Raw genomic sequence first — 23,701 nt, 5'->3', positions numbered from 1 at the left:
AATCCTCTGACTAACCAGGAATGCACCAATTCATCTCTTCAAGGTGACTTACTTCATTCATTCCATTGATGTAAATGACTACCACACAAAGGCGTCATGTGGGCATTGGAGAATCAAAGATGATTAAGATACAGCACTGTCTTTCAAGCAGCACCCGTTTGCTATACGAACAGTGACACACCAAATAAAATGCAGACTCACACGGAACCACATTACACAGATCATACTGGAAAATCTTCCCGTGACTTTCCTAGATTTTTGTCTCCAAAATTCAAGGAGTTATATCCTGTGCTCTTAAATACTAATTATGAAACATACCATCTGAATTAAATATTCCCAGAGTACCTCAAAACAAAAAACATCTTTAGTGGAGGATAAGAAGTGCTGGAAAGCACAATGACAAGACCCACACATATTTCACTCTACAGTGTGCCAGGAAAGAAATACTATACAAGTCACAATCCTTTACATTTTAAACCTGAAAAGAAGTCACTGTCACGAGTGGAGTTAGTAGGAGTAAACTTTGAATTTTCTCAAAGCAAACACAAATCTTATATCCAAGCTGATCTCTTGGATAAAACTGAGAGTCCAAAACAAGAACCCGATCCAGTCTCACAATAATAAAATCTGGAAAATTCTGATGTATTCTGTATCCTGAGTGTATGAGGAAAAGTCCAACAATACACAGTAAAAGATGCTTTTCATTTCTTTTCTTTTTTTCTCTGAGACAGGGTTTCTCTGTAGCTTTGTGCCTTTCCTGGAACTCACTCGGTAGCCCAGGCTGGCCTCGAACTCACAGAGATCTGCCTGGCTCTGGATACCGATTGCTGGGATTAAAGGTATGCGACACCACCACCTGGCCAAAAAATGCTTTTCTAAAACAAAGTAAGTCTAGGATAGAATCTTGATAATACATCAACCACAAATCCAAGTATTTACTAATGTTGAATGCTAAAATCAATGCTACCTTTAATACCATTTGTTAATGCTCCCCACTTATTTAGCAGTACTTACTCCAAGAGGATACACTGAATTTAATTCTTAAAGGGTGGGAAGAAGTTGAAGGCGCTGCTCACTTCAACTTGACCGATACTTTCTATTCTTCAGTCAAGGTTACTCACACAGGGCAGTATCATTCCCTTCCCTAGACCATCCTTTTCTGTTTACCATACCATCCTTTCACACTTAAAACTGCTTTCAAATGCTTCTCAAGCTAGGGAAAGTCTTAATCATTAGCAAGGAATTTTCCCATCAACTGGCTGGTGTTAGTGAATGCTCTGCTTCCCTTATTCCCTCTCTTAAATTTAAGAGGCCAACTTATTTTGGGCATGGCGCCCCAAATATGACTTGCCTGCTTGTTGTTTAATGTTAACATGTACTTCTCAAACTCTCATAGGAACATGCTCTTGTATTTTCCCCACTGAACCATGCATCAGTTCAAGGGGAAGGTATTAAACATGAAATTCTAGCTTACAGCACTCACTTGTACATCACGGCTGGTAATTACAAACTGTATACATCAACACAGGAATCTTTACTTAAAACTAACTTTTGGACCAATCTGAAAGAAGGTGAATATTTGAAAAATAATCCTTTTTACTCTTAATACATACTTATCAAGTGCCTATTGCCCAAGATGTCATGCAAAGCACATCAGATATAGATGTGGTCAGGGAATGCAGAGACAAGCGCACTCATTTTCAAATGTCTGCTCTGTGTTGTACATTCTTTTTTTTATTTTTTATTTTTTTTGGTTTTTCGAGACAGGGTTTCTCTGTGTAGCTTTGCGCCTTTCCTGGAACTCACTTTAAAGACCAGGCTGGCCTCGAACTCAGAAAGATCCGCCTGCCTCTGCCTCCCGAGTGCTGGGATTAAAGGCGTGCGCCACCACCGCCCGGCTGTACATTCTTAAAAGTATAGAAGCAGCATGATTTTGACATTCCATGATATGTATGTATGTATGTATGTATGTATGTATGTATGTATGTATGTATCAGCACACAACATACCCAAAACAAATTAGTTTGTGAATTTACAAAAAAATAACTCAATACATTTACATTGCCTTTTGTTTTGTTTTTGAGACAAGGTCATCTATGTCGCCATGACTGACCTAGAACTTACAGAAAGCCACCTGTTTCTGTTTCCCAAGTATTGGGATTAAAAAATGCTGCTTTGTTTTAAATGAAAAAGAAATATAGAAATCCCCAAATAATTTCTTTTATTTAACTTAAATTGAATTCCTATTTATATATCTGCATATGCCTATGTGAGTACGTGACTGTGTGTGCAGGTGCTCACAGAGGTCAGAGGCCTCAGCTCCTCTGGGGCAGGAGCCACAGGTGGTTGTGAGCCTCCTGACACTGATGCTGGGAACAGAACACTGGACTTCTGGGATAGTAACTTGAAAACTGTGTATGTGTATGTACATGACACATGTGTGCAAGTGCCCAGAGAGGCCAGAAGAGGGAGTCTGATGCCTTGGAGCTAAGTTCTAGGTGGTCATGGGTACCAGATGTGGTGCTGAGATATGAACTCTGGTCCTCTGGAAGAGCATCAGTGTTCTTTCCTGCCAGGCCAGCACTCTAGGCCCTGATGTGACTTATTTATGGATATGTAAAACACTGGAAACAAGAAATTTTTGGAGAATGTGAGGAAAAGAGCTGAGCTCACACAACTCTCCCCATATTCAGGTTTAGTAGGATGGGGAAAAAAGAGTATACAAGCAAATTCAATATAATGGAAGCATTGAACATATCTCTTTATTTCCAGATTAATACAGGCACTCATTTACCCATTATTAAATACAGTGACAGATGTCCACAGCTCGCCATACACTAGTGGGTAGTAGGTTAATCTCAAGTACTCCCACATACTTCTGCTCAAACTTGTTGATGTTAGTTTAAGTAATTATATAATTTGATTACGGATCAGATCAACTTATTAAATTAAGAGAAGGGGTGTGGCACCTGGGGCTGTTTCTATGTAAGTCTTCTGTTAAAGACTTGTAAAGGTGAATTGCTTTTAAAAAATACTTTCAAAATCTACTATGAACATGGAGACAGATGATAAGCATCTATCTATACAAATTGATTAGTGTTACTACAGTATCTAAGTTCTTACTTTGTGACTGAAGAAACCAAAACTGATCGTTTAAATTATAGGTTTAATTTCCACAAGAAAGAGAAAGCAGATGGTCAACTGGCATCCACCCTACAATCAAAGCAAAGTTTTATCTTACATTCCTAAACAAGCAGCTAAACACAAGTCCTAAAATACAACACAGGAATACATATTAATCATGGTGTGTTTGTTTTGAGTCAGGACTCTCTGTGTAGCCCTGAAACTTGCTAATGAAATAATTTCCTACCATCTAATTTAACTGACCATGGTCCTCCCATATCACCTATGGGATTCTATTGTACAAAGTGACTACACTAAGTAGGACCACAAGTGCTACACTGTAGCTAGAGTTTTCCTGCCTTGCCCACAGTCAGGACAAAGTCAGGGTGATCTCTGTCACCCGCCAGTAGCACAGCCGCTCAGACCCAACCAAGTAAACACAGAGGCTTATATTGGTTACAAACTGTATGGCTGTGGCAGGCTTCTTGCTAACTGTTCTTATATCTTAAATTAATCCATTTCTATAAATCTATACCTTGCCACATGGCTCGTGGCTTACCGTCTTCACATGCTGCTTGTCATGGTGGTGGCTGGCAGTGTCTCCTTCTGTCTTCCTGTTCTTTCTTTTCTCTTCTCTGTTAGTCCCGCCTATACTTCCTGCCTAGCCACTGGCCAATCAGTGTTTTATTTATTGACCAATCAGAACAATTTAACATACAGACCATCCCATAGCACTACACAGCTGACACACAGTACTGAGTTCAATACAGAGAGAAATCACGTCCAACTGGAGAATCACAAAGAGCTTTGCTGGAAACCTTGACAACTGGAAAGAGAGATGGTAGGGATGATAAGGGAATTGGAGGTGGCTGAACAGCAGTGGCAGTAGTTTTTGATAAGCCTAGACACTCTTTTGTACTTGGAATTTTCAGCTCAGAAACTCAAAGCACCAATGCCTAAGACTACAGGGTCATGTCTGCAGTCTGCAAAGAGGACACACAAACAAGCTCATTCTATTGAGAGCCTGAATCACTCAGTCCTTTTCTTCCCTTCCCTAGGTCTGGGCACTTGTTCAACTTTTCTATGGATGATAAAAGTAAAGTACCACTCAGCTGATGTGATGGCTCATACCTTAATCCTAGCACTCAGGAAAGCAGAGGCAGGTGGAGTTCTGTGAGTCAAGGCCAGCCTGGTCTACAAAATGAGTTCGAGGACAGCCAGGGTGGTTACATGGAGAAACCTTGTCTCAAAAGACAAACACCTAGATTTTTTTCTAACCTGTCCAACTCTTTGGTCAGATTGGTTTATCCATTTCTGTTCTTGTTTTATAGCCAAAAGACTCTAATAAGTATAATGGGAGCAGAAAGAAAATTAAGAGTAAATAAACAAAACATACCCCAAACACAGATTTGTAGGCTCCCAGTACCATTTTGAAGACTGGAGGGGAAGTGAATAGTTAAAGCTACTCTAGCTTGAGCAAGCTGAATTACTAAGTAAGCAGGAAGGGTACATGTTAGCACTGGCACGTGAACAATGAGATCAGCGAGGTTAGGAAGTCCTCAGGCATCCAGAAGTTGGCTATTCATTTCCACAAGACTACGTGGGACCCATCTGCATGTGGACATCTTTGAAGACACTTCCAACTCCAGCTACAACACAGTTCAGTAATCTAGTTACTAGACTTGGAGCTGATCTTCAAGACTTCTGAAGTGACTCTCACAAGTCACTCCTGAGCCTACCATCTTTGAAGAGAACAAAAGAACTTCTACCAATCACAAGCACCTAAAAGGTAAATGATTTCTAATATTTCCAGTAGTCTCCTCTCTTCTCATTTAGTACATTTTCCTAGCAGTTGTTCCCCCTGGGGATATATCTGGGTGGGGCCACTTGGCACCTTAACAAACTATTTAAGTGAATTCAGTATTCCCTCTTTTTATTAAAAGGTGAAAGGTATTATTCATCATTAATTTGTGAGTTGATATTTGATCTTACCTGACCTTCAGAATTTGAGATAATACATGCTTTCTTATAATACCATTCAAATCAATGTGTTGAGAATTCCCAATTTAAAATAAAAACCTAAAACTACAATTGAGAACTAGGCTCAGGATCTAAATAAGAACCCAACTCCCTCATTCACACATACTGCTCTTTTTCTTCATGGACGGGGAGAAAGAGGGATGGGAGGCACAGGCATGCACACAGATGCTGGTAGCCTGCCTGCCTAAGAGTACCTGCTGGTGACAGGCTGGTCTAGGAGCAGAAAGGAAAGTGGTCGGTTAAGGGTATGAAAAATGGTATCAAATATGTGAAGAAGTTTGGACAGTCCTGGCATCCTAGAGACCATAAACAGATTTTTATTTTTTTTTTGTCAAAGAATAACATAGTGAATGTTGTAAAACTCCCACATTTGCATTATTTAATTATAGAATATAAAACTAAGTTAGCAAGTAATTGTCCCACTAGACTTGAGACAATAAATGATTAAGTCAACACAAAAATCTCCTAAACAAAGATGTGGACATAATGAGACAATTTCCACTCCCAAAATTGTTTTCAAGAATGTAAGAGGCTGGGGAGATGGCTCAGTGGGAAAGTACTTGCGCCATGTGAGCACGAAGAGCCAAATTTCAACAGGCCTATGTAAACTAGATGAGGTAGTCCATGTATATAATCCCAAAGATCCTAGGCAAGATGGGAGGCAGTGACAGGAGAATCCCATCACTAGCTTGTTGTACACAGTGGTGAACAACAAAAGAAACTATTTAAAACAAGGTAAAAAGCAAGGACCAACATCTGAGGTGGTCCTCTGTGCTCCACATATGATCCGTGGTATGTGAGCCCCCACACATACAGGCACTAGTACACATACGCACACACATACACAAGCACACGCATCCAAGGGTAAGAATACAAGCCAGATAGGCAAAGCAGCCTGCCTGTAGTCTCAGCACTCAAGAGGCACAGACAGGAGAAATCAGCAGCTAGCTAGCCTAGCCCAACTGGTAAGTTCAGGTTCAGTGCCTTAGTAAACAAAGTAGAGTGCAAGGCAGAAAGACCCAACACCAATCTTAGGTATTCATATGCATGTACACACACACATGTACCCATACATGTAAATACACATACCTGTGCACACACACCACACACATACAAAATAAAGCAAATAAAATCTAGGAACAAAACAGACTTAGAAAAATAAATGCTGTTTTTATATGCAGGAATACTTTGTTGTAGTAACACAGGGGCAGGAAAGTCACTGTAACACAGGATAGGCTGAATATCTACACTCAAAATACATGGGGACAGAAGTTTGGACTTCTATGGATTTGAAATATGCATAAGTTTTACCAGTTGAGCACTCCTAATTCAGAAATCCACAATGCAAAACTTCAAAACCCACTTTGGATTTCAGATCTTAAGTTTCACGAACACTCAACCTATGGTTTGTATTAGGCCCCGATATCTAGCTACAGCAGCTATATTTGAAATTAGAAGGCACTGAATTCCCTGGGACTGGAGTTATAGTCAGTTGTTACCCATCATGTGGGCACTGGAAATCGAACTTGGCTCCTCTGGAAGTACAGCCAGCACTCGAAACTGCTGAGCCATCTCACTAGCCCCAAATAACTCTTGTTCTCTTTACCATGTGTAATTAGCGACAGTAGGTGAGCTCTCTATGATTTTCAAGATAGTATTAAGATTTAGTTCTTCCAACTACTGGGGTTAGACCTCCTTTGAGAGCCCTGATTCTTGTCTACCATGAGGTAAGTACCATGCTTTCCAGCTTACCTTGGCCCAAAGCAGCAGAGCTAGCCAAGCACAGGCTGAAATCCCTGCAACTGTGAGCAAAAAGAATTCTCTCCTTTCTTAAAAAACCAAGTAAATAAAACCCAAAACAAATAACAAAAACCCAACCTACTTTAAGTTATAACCCCTTCTTAGGCAGGGAGTGGTGGCATATGCCTTTAATCCCAGCAGATCCCTCTGTTCAAGACCAGCCTGGTTCCAGGACAGCTGGGACTGACTACACAGAGAAACCCTACCTGGAAACAAAACAATAGATAAGACCCTCCTCCTCAGAGCACCATTTCCTTAACTGTTGGTTCTTCTGGTTGATATCAGCTTGCCCCTGGGGAGTTTTTCGGGTGTGCTGGACTCCCTTCCAAGCCCTGCTTCAGCTGTGCTGTGTGGAAGGGAGGGAGGGAGGGAGGAAGGGAGGGAGGGAGGGAGGGAGGGGGGGAGGGGGTGCTCTCAGGGCACTTGCTAGTTTATAGTTGAGTACAGCAGCCAGCTTTCCTTCTTTCAGTGTCTCTCTGCTCGTTGTCTTTCATTTCACCCCTCAACAGTCTCCTGTCTTGATTTTCCTGAGATATGAAAGGAGTGTCTCAGAGTTGCTTAAAAATGACATCAATTTCAGTAGTCATCATTATGTAATGTGCCACTAAGGAAACAAAATGCTGGCATTAATGTTTGGCAAGCCAATGACTTTAAGACAATTTTAGAAATGTTAAATGTGAAAAAAAAATGTTAGTGAGACTTCTCCATCTCTAATCCACTACACACAAACTTTATGAAAGTGTTCAAAATCACAGTTCATTTAGAGATAGTATATGTGGCTATTAACACAATAACTACTTCTCAAAGAAGTAGTGAAACTTGACTTTGCCACAGAGAACCACAAAGATGAGGTCTGTACAACGTTCTAACTTTAGAGTCAAGCTGATGACTGACAGAGATGTTTTGCCAGTCGGGGTAAAATAAAAACTTCAAGTGGCCACACATAGAAACAAGGAGCTGGTGAGCTGGCTCATCACGTTTGCTAGTGTTTGCTACTAAGCTTGGTAAGCTGAGTTCAAGTCCCAGGAGGTATAGGATCCTGAGGAAGGAGACAGCCAACTCTCATAATTGTCCTCTGATCTCCATATGAGTGCTGTGGCCTGTATGCCCACACACATCACATACCAAATAAATATTAAAACAAAACCCACTTTTCATTAAAAATAATTTTAAAGTTTAAATTCTACTTATAAAACCTAAGTTTTATTGAACAATTCATCTACAAAGTATACACAGTAGGAATATATAAGGTTTAAAAGCTGTCAAGATTGTTTCTGTAAGCAAAAAGCAAAAATGTAGAATGGAATTTTACCCGATCTTCTCAGCTAGTCTGTCATTTTTATTTGTTCTTTTGATAAAACACTCCTGTTTTCTGTACTCTTAAAAGAAGGCTAAAAAACTTGCCCAAGTAGTCACACATCCCTTTGGCTTCCACGGAGAAGAGTACTGCAAAAGTCATGTGTGAGTGTTCATGAGGCATGCATGACACATCCACATGCTCTTCTGGCCAGAGATTATGCCCAGTGAGTTCTAGAAGGTTCTGGTCTTCAGCATAGCTTGTGTGATACTATGGCCAGTTAGCTGATACTGTCCATGTGTCAGTAAGATGAGTTCCAGATACACACAATGCAGATGAATTTTATATTTCAAAATGCAACTAAACTTTGACATGCAAACAGAACTAGACTCACATGGAAAAAAACCTTGATTCAGTGGTGCTTTATTTTTTAATACACGAAAGGGCTAACATAAAATATTCATAGGGAATAGCAGTATGAATGCCTCTCACAGCCAATGCTTTAACAGGAGGCTATGCAGAAACAAGCCACATGTCAAAACAAGAAACTTGGCTTGTGAGGGCACAGTGAAGTCAAAGCACATATCAACAGACTGGAAACAGAGTAGTCACAGTCAGCGAGGTACCAAGGAGATCAAGTACAAACTGACAGCCACAGTTATTTTCCCTTCTCATTCTAAGCTCACGGGAACTCACCATCTCAAAGAACAAGGAATACAAGCAAGTGTGCAAAAATAACCAAAAGATCTGGCAGGGGTACAGAATGTGGGGGCGGGGTATCTTTCTATTAATGGAAGCTCCTAAGACCACTGCTACTTCCTGAAATGCAGTGTCTGGATCTCATGGAAGAGGGAATTGTTGAGTCTGGGGGCACTGGCCTCTCCTTGTATCTGTCAATCAACATACAAATAGAGCATGCAAGTATTATAACCATGTCCAGTGTTAATCACTCCCATTAAAAGTTGGTAGAAAAGATGAGAATCCCTCCCATTATCAGCCTAAAATAAATTCTGTCTTCTATAGACAGTAGATGAGTATTAGCTCAAATGGGAAGTCTTGCTAGAATTTGGTTAGGCATTGGGCCTATTTCACTATAGGAAATGCTTAAACCAACAATCCATTTAAATTCTTGAAGTTGCTCAACCATTCTTTTTGTAAGATTCATGATTACAGTGTTGAAGAGGTTATCTCTCTATATTAGTATTTTTCTTTCTTTCCTTTTTTAAATTGTGAGATAGGACCTTACTATGTAGCCCAGGCTGGCCTTGAACTCAGGATCTTCTGGCCTCAGCTTCTGAGTGCTAGGGATAAATAAGGGCATGTTCTACCATGTGTGATCCAATCCAACTCATGTTGTAACAAAAGAGGGGGCTCTACTCTTCACAATGATGCTTCCCGCCTATGGAGTTAGCTGGTGGTCAGAGGCACCTAGGAGCCAATCTTCATGTATGGTTTAGTCTCTCATAACAGAATCACTAGACTAATTCCACTTTGTAGCTGTAGTGAGGCAGAGAAATAAGTCACATAAATAGGGACTATCTCTGGTATTGTTACACAGGCACTATTTTATAGTTTTAGAGCGGACTGACTACCTACAACAGGTATCTATTGCAGATAATACAATTATAAGAGTCCACAAGAAGCCAAGCTGGCAAGTGTACCACAGGCAGCAAGGATCAAAGGAAGCCTGTAATTCCATGACTGGAATCATCTGGCTGAAATGGCAGTCAGATGGATAAGGTGGCATCTACTGGGGATACCAGTTTCTTTTTTAAAGATGCAAGATGGCAGACAAGACACAAAAGGAAAGTTCCGTTGATTCATATCCCATTAGAGGGTTTCAGTCACAATACTAGTGGCAGGCCCGTTGGCAAACACACCACGCCACCACAGTGAAGTGAGGAAGTATTCTGGGTAAGAGGCACATGGTAGATGAGTCCTCGGACTGTATCCCAGCAAACCTGAAAGCCAGGTATCATAGCTGCAACCCCAGCACTGAAGAGGCAGAAAGAAGAAGGGGGAGTACCAAGACTCTGAGGACTGGGTAGGTTAGAGTGAGACTGTCTCAAAAACAAGAAATAGAATAACACAACACAGAAGGCAAGATGGAAGAAACAGTGCTCATGAGTGGCGGTGAAACTCTCGCAGCAGAAACCACACGTGAACTTCAGGTAGAAGACAGCAGACCTGCCTGTGCTCCTACCTGCTCACCACCCCATGGAAGCCCGTTTTCTAGCAGAAACAGTAGCAAGGCTGTCCAATAAAGGCATCTACAGACAGGCTAAGGAAGCACAGCCACACCAGGAAACCTATCCCTAAAGTATGACCATACTGTATTGATTCTGGTGTCCTGTTAGTTCACAAAAAAGGATTGCACGTCTCTTGTTGATGTTATTCACTTGTAATAACAAAAACTCCATGATTTCCAAATTTGTACCCTACACCCAACTATTCAGTTGTTAAAATAAGTCAAACCATAGAAAAGATTTGATTCTAAAATACACTCTCTCTCCTTTCCCCTCTTCACATACACGCACACGCACACACGCACACACACATTATGCATGCACCCGCTGTAAGATTGTAAGAGCACACACACTCTTCTTAAACGCTGCAGGGCTGAGAAGGACACGTTAGTTTATGGCTTTCATCAAAGCAAGGTGCAAAATCCCAGGAAAAAACTAAAAGCTCTCTGGAATGCAATTTTATCTTTGGTAGAACAGAAGTTGAATGTCATCATCAGCTTAAAAAAAATGATTATGCCTTGAATTTCTAGCCCAATTTCAATTAGCTTTTGATAACCTCGGTATTAAATGTTAAATTCATTATCTGCTAGGAGATACAATTTTTAAAAAATATCTAATAAAAAATTAACCCTGATTACAGAAAGTAAAAGTTGGACATTTTTAAAGGAGAACCTATTCTAATACCTTTAACAAGACACACATAACTTAAAAATAACCATTAATGTATAGAAATATAAGTGACTTTCATATTAAAGCCAAAGTCTTACTCTAAGAACAACAGTGTTCCTAGGGGTAATTTAGTAGACAGGCTGCTCAACTAATAACGCTGGGAAACACCCAGACTTCCTATTACCGGGCCCTTGATTTTAGGAGTATAAACTCAGAATCGTGAAATGCTCTGGAAGGCAATTTTAGGGATAGAGGGACAGGGAGGCATTCCACTCACTATTTTATCATTCTGTGAAAGAACAAACAAAACCTAAATGCCCCATGGCACTCCCTCCCACCGAGGAGGTATTTAGAATCTCCACGTCTCCGTTTTCCCACCCCAAGCGCGTGCTATGGCTGCGGTACCCTCTGTAGTACCCAGCCTGCTGAGCACTGACGGGGGGGGGGGGGGGGGGGGGAACAAGCTCATGGATTTCCCATAGGAGATCTGAACCAACAAATGGGAATGAATACCAGAGACTACATGATTGTTTTTAAATTCTGAAGTAAAAAATAATAAAAAAATAACCTTCTGTGAAAAGAAGTTATGCTAATTAAAAAAACACCTTTTGTGAAAAGAAGTTATGCTAATTTTTTTCTCATTTAACAAAGAGACCCAAATCCAAAACACACAAATTCAACTAAAATTCAAATGCAGTGTCACAACAGTGAGCCTAAATATTTTTGTCTGGGTCTCCATCACTGAAAACAGTGGACTTTCATAGGAGAAAATTCTATATGGGCAGTTTCTTTCACCTCGGGTTCCAACACATGGCCCTTTCCAAAAGGTGGCAATATAACTCAGCATTAGCCTTGCCTGACTAAGCTATGACTTAGACCTCTAGAAACGGAGAGCAATTACCATTTACTCGGAAACAAAGCAGAACGGTGATGTACCTGGCCGAGGAAAGAGAATTTACCCTGAGTATCAAGGCTTCCTTCCTCGGAGAACAGACACAGAAATCCCTCCCCGACACAGTTAAATGCAAATCTCTCCCCCTCTTACTCCAGAAGCCCCTGCACGCAGAGCTGACACGGCGGGCGCCACCTACTGCAAACCCAGCTGCCAGCACAGCGCCACTGCTGCCAGCATTTCATCGCATCGCCAGCCTGGGACGGAGGGAGAAAGGCGTGCTTCTGTGCTAGTGTTTCCTTTTTAAAAGCAAAGACAAAATCTCCAAGCCAAGAAGAACAGGCTGAAATAGTATCTTGAAAATGGAGCGTAAACTCATCAGAAGAGAAAAAGAAAGGGAGTATGAAGGCAGGCACAACAGCCTGGAAGATGCTGAGCAAGGCAAGAACTGCAAATCCACACTGATGACCCTCAACGTTGGTGGATATTTATACATTACTCAAAAGCAAACCCTGACCAAGTACCCAGACACTTTCCTTGAAGGTATCGTAAATGGGAAAATTCTCTGTCCTTTTGATGCTGATGGCCATTACTTCATAGACAGGGACGGTCTCCTCTTCAGGCATGTCCTAAACTTCCTACGAAATGGAGAACTTCTATTGCCCGAAGGGTTTCGAGAAAATCAACTTCTTGCTCAGGAAGCAGAATTCTTCCAGCTCAAGGGGCTGGCAGAGGAAGTGAAATCCAGGTGGGAAAAAGAACAGCTGACACCTCGAGAGACTACTTTCTTGGAAATAACAGATAACCACGATCGTTCACAAGGATTGAGAATCTTCTGTAATGCTCCTGATTTCATATCAAAAATAAAATCTCGCATTGTCCTGGTGTCCAAAAGCAGGCTGGATGGGTTTCCAGAAGAGTTTTCTGTGTCGTCAAATATCATCCAATTTAAATACTTCATCAAGTCTGAGAACGGCACCCGACTTGTACTAAAGGAAGACAACACCTTTGTCTGCACCTTGGAAACTCTTAAGTTTGAAGCCATAATGATGGCTTTAAAGTGTGGTTTTAGACTGCTGACCAGCCTGGACTGCTCCAAAGGGTCAATTGTTCACAGTGATGCACTTCATTTTATCAAGTAATTACCTGTCTCACGAACAAAGGCAACAAGCATGCAGCCAGCAAGCTTCAGAAGCCACAGAATCAGACAATGTGCCCAGCTAGCTTGTCCCAGAGCCCGGCTGCTAATCAAGTACTGTGAGCTAACTAACGGTATGTAAATCTATCACTAAAGATGTCCTTCTCTGGGGTGTTCTGCCGTCACACTTCCACCTACGGTGAAGCTGTGCTCTTCTACACTGTAAATAAAGACAATGCTTTTGCTATTTATTTATTTTTTCCTTAAGCTGTCTGTCTTTCAATGAGAATGTCTTGGGTACTTGCATCTATCATTCACTATAGCAAATGTTAACAACATACAATTCAAAAATCCTTTCTACTTACAGCAAAAATCTACAAAGAAGCTGAACTGGTAAAATAAACATGGAGAGCAAAATAAATGTACAGAGCTACTTAAAGCAGAGTGAGAGTGAACCAAAATGGGACTGTAAAATATATTCGAGCTGCTGATTTGACTTTTTAAATAGCAGGCACCAAAAGCTTTATTACAGCTCCTGTATTTCATACTAGAATTACGGCTAAATTGATATTTTGCTGAAAATTCCTAGGAAACAGCTTGATAACAATAAAAAATAATAAAAATCACTGCTAGCTTCTTTGCTTGTATTAATGATTGTAATAAAAGTTACATGTGTCACTTTAAAAACAACTAGTGCCACTTGACGATTGTGCATGTCTATAGCACTTTACTGGTCCGGCAAGGGACAGAAATTAACGACTGTATTTCCCAGCACACTGCGCTCCAGCACGGCCTGGGTAGCATGGTCCCAGCTGAGTACATGGTGTCAGAATGAAGAATCCATTTTCACAATCACTCTATCTGCTCAGTTTTCAAGCTCAAAATATTAAATGACCGTTAAATCAACAAAACTCTTACAAAACAGCTGTACTGGTCCTTTAAAAATCTATTATGTAAAAATAACTTCAGAATCTCAAAACCCAACAAAGTCAACACCAACTACTACTCAATTTCTGTTATGTCATACTAAAAAATACCTGTTCTGATGCTAAAATCAAAGTCACAGAGTTGTGCTGATTTTGTTTTTCTATTTCGGGCTAATATTTAAAGAAATTTTAAACCTTACTTTATGAATGACTATCTGAGGACTAATCTTCCAGCTCTCCTCTAAATGTGAGTGCACACCTTGCCTACTTACTCTGCAAAAGGCACCTTCACCACTCCTGTGGTTTCACCTACATCATTCCTATGGTTTCTAAGAACAAACTGTCTTACATTTAAAATAAACAAGCTGGGAGTGGTGACTCATCCTTGAATCCCAGCAGTTGGGACGGCTGAGGCAGGAGGATTAACACAAGTTTGAGGCCAGCCAGGGATACTAAGTGAGACTCTCTCAAAAAAAGACAAAGGAAAAAAAAAAAAAGAAAAGAAAAGAAAAAGGGGCGGGGAAGCAACCTTTAAAATAACTATAATTCAACCTTAATTATAATAAACCAACAAAAACTGCTGGTTATCTTGGCTGAGCTTACATAGTTTAGCATATACTCCCACATCTTGATTACACATAAATTTAGAATAAAGTTCAATATTAATTAATGATTATTAACTATAACTGACTCTGACTTACATGATCTAAGGTAATATAAAAGTTGCCCGTACAGACTATAAAAGAACCCGTTAAAGGCTACTGTGCAAAGTCCTTCAAAAACTCACACTAAAACACTCGATGTAAACTACATCATTTTCTCTGATGTTACACTAAGAAAAAAATGCTTTTCCTAAAGTATCCAATTTTCATAATAAAATATAAGTGGCTTAATTAGGACTTAAAACCGGTAGTGATTTCATGTCTGAGTCAGGTTTTCTCTATCAAGATCTCACTCCAGATAATAAAGACACACTGACAATCTGTTAGAGGAGATGCAGCTGAACAGGTCTCAGAACTGCAAAGGCTTCTTCCCATGACTTCATGAGAGAATTGACCTTTCATAACGAAGTTACTGCTGCTGTTATGAACCACCAAAGGAATCAGGCACATGTTTATGTAGCTCTTTAGATGAATATTCATATCTGGATTTAAGTCCTCAAACTTTAAGGCATAACAGTAATTACATCAATCAATAGTGCACAAGAAAACAAGACTACATCGGTTACCCTTACCCTTCTTTAGAAATGTACCTTTGCAAATTCAAAATGAACTGTATATTGATGCAAGTACTTAAATGTTGTGCTGTGGGTAAAAGTATCTAGTTTTAAATTTTAGTTTTCTAGCAACATTTACAAGGATCTTCACTCAAGGTATCTTCCTGAGAGCAAAGCTTTCCCGACAGTTTTGTTTCAACAAGTGTGGAAATTCTCTCTTAAAAGCAAACCTTACAAAGAACTGACAAGCACCTTTGTCTTTGTAAAGGAAGGTGGTAAGGGGCAGCATTTACTGCAGTTACCAGGACCTACGCATACGTTCTCCTGTTATTTGGAATGAGCCCACACAGTGATTCTAGCACCCAACTTTAAATTATGACAAACAATGTGCTTATGGCTTTCTGCTGTGTTTTAAAGTATCTGTGCAGCATGAAGAATAAATGAAACACAAGACTTCAAATGACACAAAGTTGATGACTTACTGGCCCAGCCTAATGACGAAAATACTGAATAAACCAGTTCCGGGTGTTTCTGGTATAGTTTTAAGTGCTACTTTTGAGACACTACTAACAAAAAGGTAACATTCAATTAAGTTCTTGTTGTCTGGTTTTTGTTTTGAGACAGGGACTTACCCTGTAGCCTAGGCTGGCCTCAGACTCCTGATGACCCTCCTGCCTCGAGCTTCCTAGAGCTGAGTTCCAGGTATGAGTGACCAGGACTGCCTTGATGTGTTTTACTATATGCAAATATTACGCTATGTATCTCAATTAATCCTCACACAAATGGACAGTCACTCTTCTCACAGATGACAGAGAAAGATGGGTTAAGAATCCCATCCTACTTCAAACACAGTTATCAAGAGCTGAAGTCCACAGCCCAAATCTAGTGGCTCCAGATGTAGCAAGAAATGCACATGTGAACAAGGCCACTCAGGTCCCCAGTACCTAACCAGGAACCTAGCACAAAACAGACATTTACAAACTCCATGTGAATATAGGATATCAGATACAGTCTGTCTTACTTGTACACGTTCACAATACAAGTATTCTTGTAAAATGTTAAGTGAAAAATTGAATTTTGGAACAGCAAATAACATTTTTAATGTCATGTCATGTCATTTAAAGAACATGAGGTGAATCATTCATCTCATAAGACTAAAGAATACCCAAAATTTGTCTATTTATGAATCTAAATTTTTTACATATCAGGTTTGCTAAAAAGGTTAGTCTTTTAGAACCCACATTAACTGTATTATAAAAAATATTTTTCTTATGTTGTGAGCAAAATATGCTCAAATGAAATTCTCCAGAGTTCTGGAATCATATTCTATTAACTTCTACAAACTATCTTAGAGGATAGTAAGTCCATCCTTACTCCTTTCAAACTTTTACTGTCCTCACGATAAAGTTTGAATGGTAAGCTGTGTAAATGCCTCTACTTCACGGACTTCCAGGCAAAGCATTTATAATTTTAGCCAGTGCAAGGGCATCTTCCTAATCACAAATATCAGCCATGGAGAAGGCAGGGTTGCTAAGTTAGGCTTTCTATTCAGACATAAATGGAAAACAGAACTTTTAATAAACATATGTTTGCTTATGCAAAGAAGTGAAATATTTTAAGACAAAAATATAGGAAAAAGAGACTTCATTTTATTATTAAAAGCACACATGATTCCTGGATGAAGACGGAAGAGGAGGAGGATTGGGGGTGGGGGGAGATGGGGGAAGAGGAACTGGGAGAAGAGGATGAGAGAGAGGCTGTGGCTGGGATGTAAAATAAACAGAAGAATTAAAAAAAATTTTTTTTCTTCAGACTGACTTTCTAGCCCTATATAAAAATTTACAACAAAAGAAGTTAGCATTATCTTATTATCATTTTTAAATTCAGTGGAAACAATGCAGATGATAAAGCAATCTAAAAGCTATGCCTATTTAATGAGTTATGAGCAAATACCTCACAATGCAAAGGTATTGGCTGAGGTTAAAATTAGTGCCTGAGTCATAACAATCATGCTCGTAAGCAGAGATGTAACACGGACCATCCAACACAGCTTGTAACTCAGAGAATGTATGTGCACAGCTCCAAAACACACGACTTCTTCTGTAGCTGGCTTCCTAATCATATTTTGTTTAAGCTATTTATTAAAATCCATTTGCTCTGTCAACAAACACAAGGGGGAAGTAATAAATAAGCACTTGCTGGGCACAGATACATCTAAGATAAAAATCTAAATTTACCTGAAATAATCTGTGAGAGGTAACAATATTCATCTTTTCTTGACAAAAACACATAATTGGTTAAAATGTTACTGTCAAACAAGTCACTTAAATGTATCTTGCATACTATTATGTTATCTATATCTAACTAAACTCCTCTACCATAAATGTGTTTATCTGGGGCTGAGGATGACTCTGGCAGAGGGCCTGCCTAGCACAGGCAAGGCCCAGGGTTTGATCTCCAGCACTGACTGCAGGGTGTGTGTGTGTGTGTGTGTGTGTGTGTGTGTGTGTGTGTGTGTGTGTGTGTGTGTGTGTGTGTGTGTGTGTGTGTAACTGAGGCATTATGTATGTGAAGTACCGAGTTAGATATTAAAGAATGGCAAAAACAAAAAGGGAAATTTATTAGATATCAAAGAATGAGGCAACTCGACTGTATTCTTTTACAACATCATGACAGATTTTTCCAAGTGCAGGACCCTAGTACATCTGGTCACATATCAAAACAATTTTAATAGTTAGATACAAAGATCTACTTAATTTCTTTTTGATGGTAGGTTCAACTTTATACAAGTAATTTTGATTAATTTCCTCTAGGACACTAGGCACAAATTCTTCTACATTAAAGTATGAAATTGAGCTAGCCTACTAATTTAATCTTAATTATACTCCATTGATTTTGCTTCCTTATAACAAATGTTCATTAACTCTTTTTTTTAGAATTCTTAAGAAATGCTGAATAACTAATTTTAATTTCAATACTTCCTTGAATTTGAATCTTTCATCATTTAATTTAGTTTTACAAATAACTAAATGATTTTGCATTCACTTTAGGTATGTCATTTAATGAATCTTTTAAAAATTAAGTTATTACTGAAGATACTGTGATCTTACATTTTGATAAACCCATTTTGATTTTTCTCTGTATTTTTCCATATATATGTGAATATTTTGAAATGAATTCTTATATTTTTTAGTGGACAAAAAATATATATGGTATATAACACGGTGTTTTGAAGTATGTGAGCACTGTGGAATGACTAATAGAACTGATTAATATATATATACTGCCTCACATATCTTTCTGTTGTGAAAACACTTCAAAGTGTACATTATTAATTATAGTTAACATGCTGTAAAATAGTTTAAAAAGTTAGTAGGGATAGTTTGCAAAACAGAAAACACAACCACAGGAATTTATGAAATGTGTCTGTTACAATACAACCTAAAAATACCACATTGAGAGCAGTATATAAAATTCAGTGACCTTGAAAACCAGAAGGACACATTAAAACGTCATTTTGGTCTCTGGTTGTATTTCCTTCCCCCTTTGAGTCTCAGTGAAAACTCTGGAATCTGAGTAGAAGATGACCTGAGTGTTGGCAAAATGTACTTTATGAGTAAGAAAAGGGAGATTCTACTATACCGCTTGCAGAACAAAAGCATCAGTGTTTATAAAAGAAATAAAAGTCACTAACAGTTGATGTTGAAACAGCAAACTGCTCTGTACAGCTTTGGCAGTAGACAATGGCTACTATGTATTGTCAAACTCAAAGGCTATCTATGTGTGAAATAAAGTCATTCCTTATGTTCATTCTGGAAGAAATGTACACTCATCCCTAGAAATGTACACTCATCCCTACGCCACCAACACCAACTAACTGTTTGGTACCACACTGTCTCTTTAACTGCAGGACAGAATTTTAAAAACTCAAGCACAATTACTTTTAATTCATTTTATTTTTAAAAGTTGTATTATAGATTTACTTATATGTACGTGTGTCAGTGAGAGTGAATGCTGAGTGTGTGTGTATGTATGTGTGTGTATGTGTGTGTATATGTGTGTATATCGCGAAAGCGAGAAAAGAAGGGGACAGCCACCCACCCAGTCACCCAGCCACAGCCAGACACCCGATAAGAAGGATTTACAGAAATCGAGAAAGGTAAAAGCCCAGAGGCAAAAGGTAGACGGGATAATTTAAGTTAGGAAAAGTTGGCTAGAAATAAGCCAAGCCTCTGTGTGATTTATCTGGGAGTTGGGTGGCAGGCCCTCCAAAAGAACAAAGGGTAAAAGAATAAAAAACAACCAACAAGTGTTCTTAACTCCTGCATCACCTCTCTAGACTCTTATTTTGTTAAACTAAGTATATTAAAGTGCAGCTTTTTCATGACAAGTTCAAGTTAGAAAAGGGAGTTGAGGATTTTAAAACCCAAGTAGGAATTACCAATCCTGCAAAAAGCTAAAACCCCTCAGAAGCTAATGGTTTTCCAACAAGAGAACCATGACCACCTCACTCTGTCCTGCAGAGGTCATGTCTGGTTGTTTCAAGTATCATGGCAGTATGGGGTACAGAGCACATTACATTATAAAAGATTGCTCTTCTGGGGAAAGCATGTGAATTAATCCAAACAAGTCAGGAAAAGTAGGAGGTGCTGGGAATGTGACTCCCTAAGAGAGGGGACATTAAAATGCACGACACTGCTAAGGTGCAGTATTAGGCACAGCAGTAAATATTTATAAGCACTGTCTTTTTTGCTCCCAAGGCAAGCATCTTTTCTTTAGCAAGTGGGTAACATATTAAACTATACTTTTCCAGCACTTAGTAGCTTTTTAGAAAAAAAAAAAAAAAAAAGCAAAGAGGTTAAAGAGCTGTTTTGCAGACAAAACAATTTCAGAAAAATTATTTAGCTTATTAATGTCACAAAAATTGTTAATATTTATGTTCATGTTTTTTATTTTAAAAAATATAATAAAAGTAATTTTAATTCAAAAGTGATGCAACCTTGCAATTCCACTGGAATTGAATAATTTTTCACATACCCCTTTTGCAATATATGTCATTATAATTTGATTCTTTATAAAAGATAGTAAATACCAACTTTTCCTTAAAAGACAAATATGTATAATCAATAGCAGAAGTTTTTATTACTTAAAACTGACAAATATGGGGCTGGAGAGGGGTTAAGAACATTGGCTGCTCTCCCAGAGGGACTGAGTTCAATTCCCAGCACCCACATGGGGCTCACAACAACCTATTATGGGATCTGATGCCTTATTCTGTATTGCAAATAAAGTACTCATCTACATAAACAAACAAATAAATAATAAGCCTTACAAAAACTGACAAGTATGTGTTAATAGTCTTCCTAAAATGTGCATACTAATGTCAAAAATTAAAACAACTCCCATAAGAATCACCATGTACAAAGGGTTTTAAAGTGTATTAAACATGCTGCAACTTTGTCCTAAACAACCAAACTTCCTTTTCTATTTTTTTCACATAAGCATTGTCTTTTTCAAAGTACTGAACATGACAGTCTCCAAAGAAGAGACTGCTCATTACTTCCCAGAACCACCTTCTCTTCCTCTGCTAGGAATCTAACTGAGCTAGGTTAACCCTGTATTTCCTGCTGTTCTAGGGCTGGGAGGTTCTATGGGTTGGCCATGTTCTTACCGATGGCATATAGGCACAGATGACACTCCTTAAAGAGGAGAAAGGCAGCTGAGTCCTCTGCCTTCTTCCTCTTGCCTCTATTGTACTAACAAGATTCAGACATGATGGTTAAGTACAGCACTCAGGCTAGAAACCATGAGAGCAGAAGCTACAAACAATGGCAAGAGGCAGCTGGTGACCGAAGCAGGGGAGAGAGGACTTTCCAGCTTAGAATTCCATCCATCAGAGTGGGGAAATGTATCTAAGTCACTGATGCCTCGAGATGCTGGCCAGTCCATTCAATCTGAAGTAGCCGAAGGCTTCAGCACTCTTATTTTACAGAAGAAACAGAGACCCACAGACGAGGACAACTTGTCCAGTCCTACAGCTGGCGAGCAACCTTTACGCACCAAGTTCTTAGTCACTCCACAATACTGCCTTCGGACTAGACACGAAGACCTGAGTTAGAAACCTGACCAAGAACACGAGGCTTGCAAATGTCAAGGCAACACTGGAGGAAGGTCAGGACCTCTGTTCATTAGATCAGGTCAGGCCTTAGCTTTTATAATAGGAATTCAGTTTGCCTTGATAAGTATGCTGAAAGACAAATGAGGACAAAGAATCCACGTCCGACTGGGGCCACGACTGCAGAAGGAAAAGAGACCAGGCAGGATGAGAAGTCTAGCCAGGGGTTGGAGAGATGGCTCAGCAGTCACAGTGCTTTGCTACTTGTGCATAGGATCAGAGTTCAACTCCCAGTACTCACAGCAGGTATCTTCCAACCACCTATAACTGCAGCTCCAGGGAATTTAGCCTTCTCTTCTCTTCTGACCTCCACGGGCGCTTGTACACACGCACGCACAACAACAAAGAGCCTTAAGAGGCTGGAGAGATGGCTAAGTGGTTAAGAGTACATGGTGCTCTTGCAGAAGATTATGGGTTCAATTCCCACCACCCACATGGCGGCTCACAACTATCTATAACTCTAGTTCCAAGGGATCTAATGCCCTCTTCTGACCTTGGCAGGCACCAAGCATGCATGTGGCACACAGACATATATGCAGGCAAGAAATTCATAAATAAATCTTTAAAAAAAAAAAAAACCTACAAGCCGGGCGGTGGTGGCGTACACCTTTAATCCCAGGACTCGGGAGGCAGAGCCAGGCGGATCTCTGTGAGTTCGAGGCCAGCCTGGGCTACCAACTGAGTCCCAGGAAAGGCGCAAAGCTACGCAGAGAAACCCTATCTTGAAAAAAACCAAAAACAAAAAAACAAACAAAAAAAAAAAACCAAAAAAAAAAAAAAAAACACAACCCCCCCCCCCCCAAATCTCTAAAATAGTAAGTCTAGCCACAAAAGGAAAGAAACCATTGCAAGGCAGGAAATTTTTCCATTTATACACAGAATCATCCCTGGATTAAGTTGAGAAGAAACAACTACAACTGGGAATAACTATGAAACTAATTTCTAAAACTCAATTAAAAATTCCTTCAGGGAATTTGAGTAGAATACCTTTAATCAAAGGAAGGGAGGAAAAAGTATGTGCAAAGTAAACCCAAGAACAACGCTACATATCTGAGATACAGTAAATTTCATGCAATGCCTCCATATCTGTGGTAGAGGAGAATTACTGAGGTAGAGAAAGGGGATACAATTCTGTATCCTTACAGTATCAAAATTTTTAAAACACTTCATAAAGCACTTTGAATGCAGTTTCACACCACTCAGTAAAGAATAAAGAATACTGAATGCACACACTGAACTAGTAAGGGCTAGAAACAGCACAGAAGGCACAGAGGAAGCTGCATTGAGGGCTGCCTCTACAGACAAGGTGCCAAGAGGCAGCTCAGTGGGGCAGCCATGCGTTCCCTAGTGGCCTGCACGGTTTGCTCCAGTTTTCCAAATCAATCAATTGTAGTAAGTGATTCAAACAATTAGGCATCCAATAACATGTCAACAGAAACATCAAGAACAGAGACATCTAGATTTTGCACATATAAAATACAAGGGCACTGATGCTAAAATCTACATAGGCTTTTTAATTAATTCATTTTTATTTGCATATGAGCTCATGTGTATGTGAGTCAGTCCTTCTATCACGTAGGTCCTAGGGATTGAACTCAGATCTTCAGGCTTGGCAGCCATCTTGCTGGCTCCAGGTAGTGCTTTGTTTTGTCTGCAGCCAACCTTATCCCTAGGTCCCAGTGCAGAAAACACAGGGCCCATGAGCAGCAGAACTTGCTGTGACAGCCATCTGGGTCAGCTCCCACCATAAAAGGATGGAAGCTGAATTTGACTGCAACCAGGCAGTGTTTTTCAAAATGCAGGCAAAGGAGAGAGAGGGAGTAGGGGAGGGAGGGGGAAAAAGTGAGGGGAAGGAGGCAGAGGGTGGGGGGAAGGGGGTGTCTAAAAAACAATGGTTGGAATGTGTTTAAGACTTAATGCATTAAAGGAATCACCCCACTCATCTACAGGTTAGTGGATTCTCTTTTAAGTTACTTCTAAACATATAGTCATTATTTATAAATAAAACTATTGTTATTTTAAAAACCTTATTTTAAAGTCACCCAAAAGACAAATATCTTTAAATCATTTGAAGGCCCAAATAGAAAAATGCATGTAAAGAGATCACTAGAAACAGAAAGCATCTTAAAATTAGGAAAACTAAGAAATGGAAGGCAGGAGCAAAGACCAATAAAAGCTG

At 39.5% G+C, this 23,701-nt stretch overlaps 2 protein-coding genes and 1 non-coding gene across 3 annotated transcripts in view; 1 reads left to right on the top strand and 2 right to left on the bottom strand.

Annotated features, from left to right (window-relative positions):
* Positions 1-23,701, bottom strand: part of Gtf2f2 (general transcription factor IIF subunit 2) — a 134,793-nt gene that overhangs the window by 58,935 nt on the left and 52,157 nt on the right. The gene's annotated exons all lie outside the window — the stretch shown is intronic.
* Kctd4 (potassium channel tetramerization domain containing 4) lies at positions 4,528-13,844 on the top strand. Its single transcript, XM_028878302.2, has 2 exons — positions 4,528-4,912; positions 12,226-13,844. Exon 2 carries the CDS (start codon positions 12,430-12,432, stop codon positions 13,207-13,209), a length of 780 nt encoding a protein of 259 aa, XP_028734135.1. The 5' UTR covers positions 4,528-4,912; positions 12,226-12,429; the 3' UTR covers positions 13,210-13,844.
* Positions 23,168-23,298, bottom strand: LOC114699905. Its single transcript, XR_003735610.1, has one exon. It is a non-coding gene; the product is annotated as a small nucleolar RNA SNORA5 (small nucleolar RNA).

Source organism: Peromyscus leucopus, chromosome 9 (genome assembly GCF_004664715.2).
Source record: "Peromyscus leucopus breed LL Stock chromosome 9, UCI_PerLeu_2.1, whole genome shotgun sequence".
Lineage (NCBI taxonomy): Eukaryota > Metazoa > Chordata > Mammalia > Rodentia > Cricetidae > Peromyscus > Peromyscus leucopus.
This window is presented reverse-complemented; position numbering and strand designations above follow the sequence as displayed.

Coding starts and splice junctions, on each gene's coding strand:
- Kctd4 (XM_028878302.2), top strand. CDS start 12,430: ATGGAGCGTAAACTCATCAGAAGAGAAAAAGAAAGGGAGTATGAAGGC.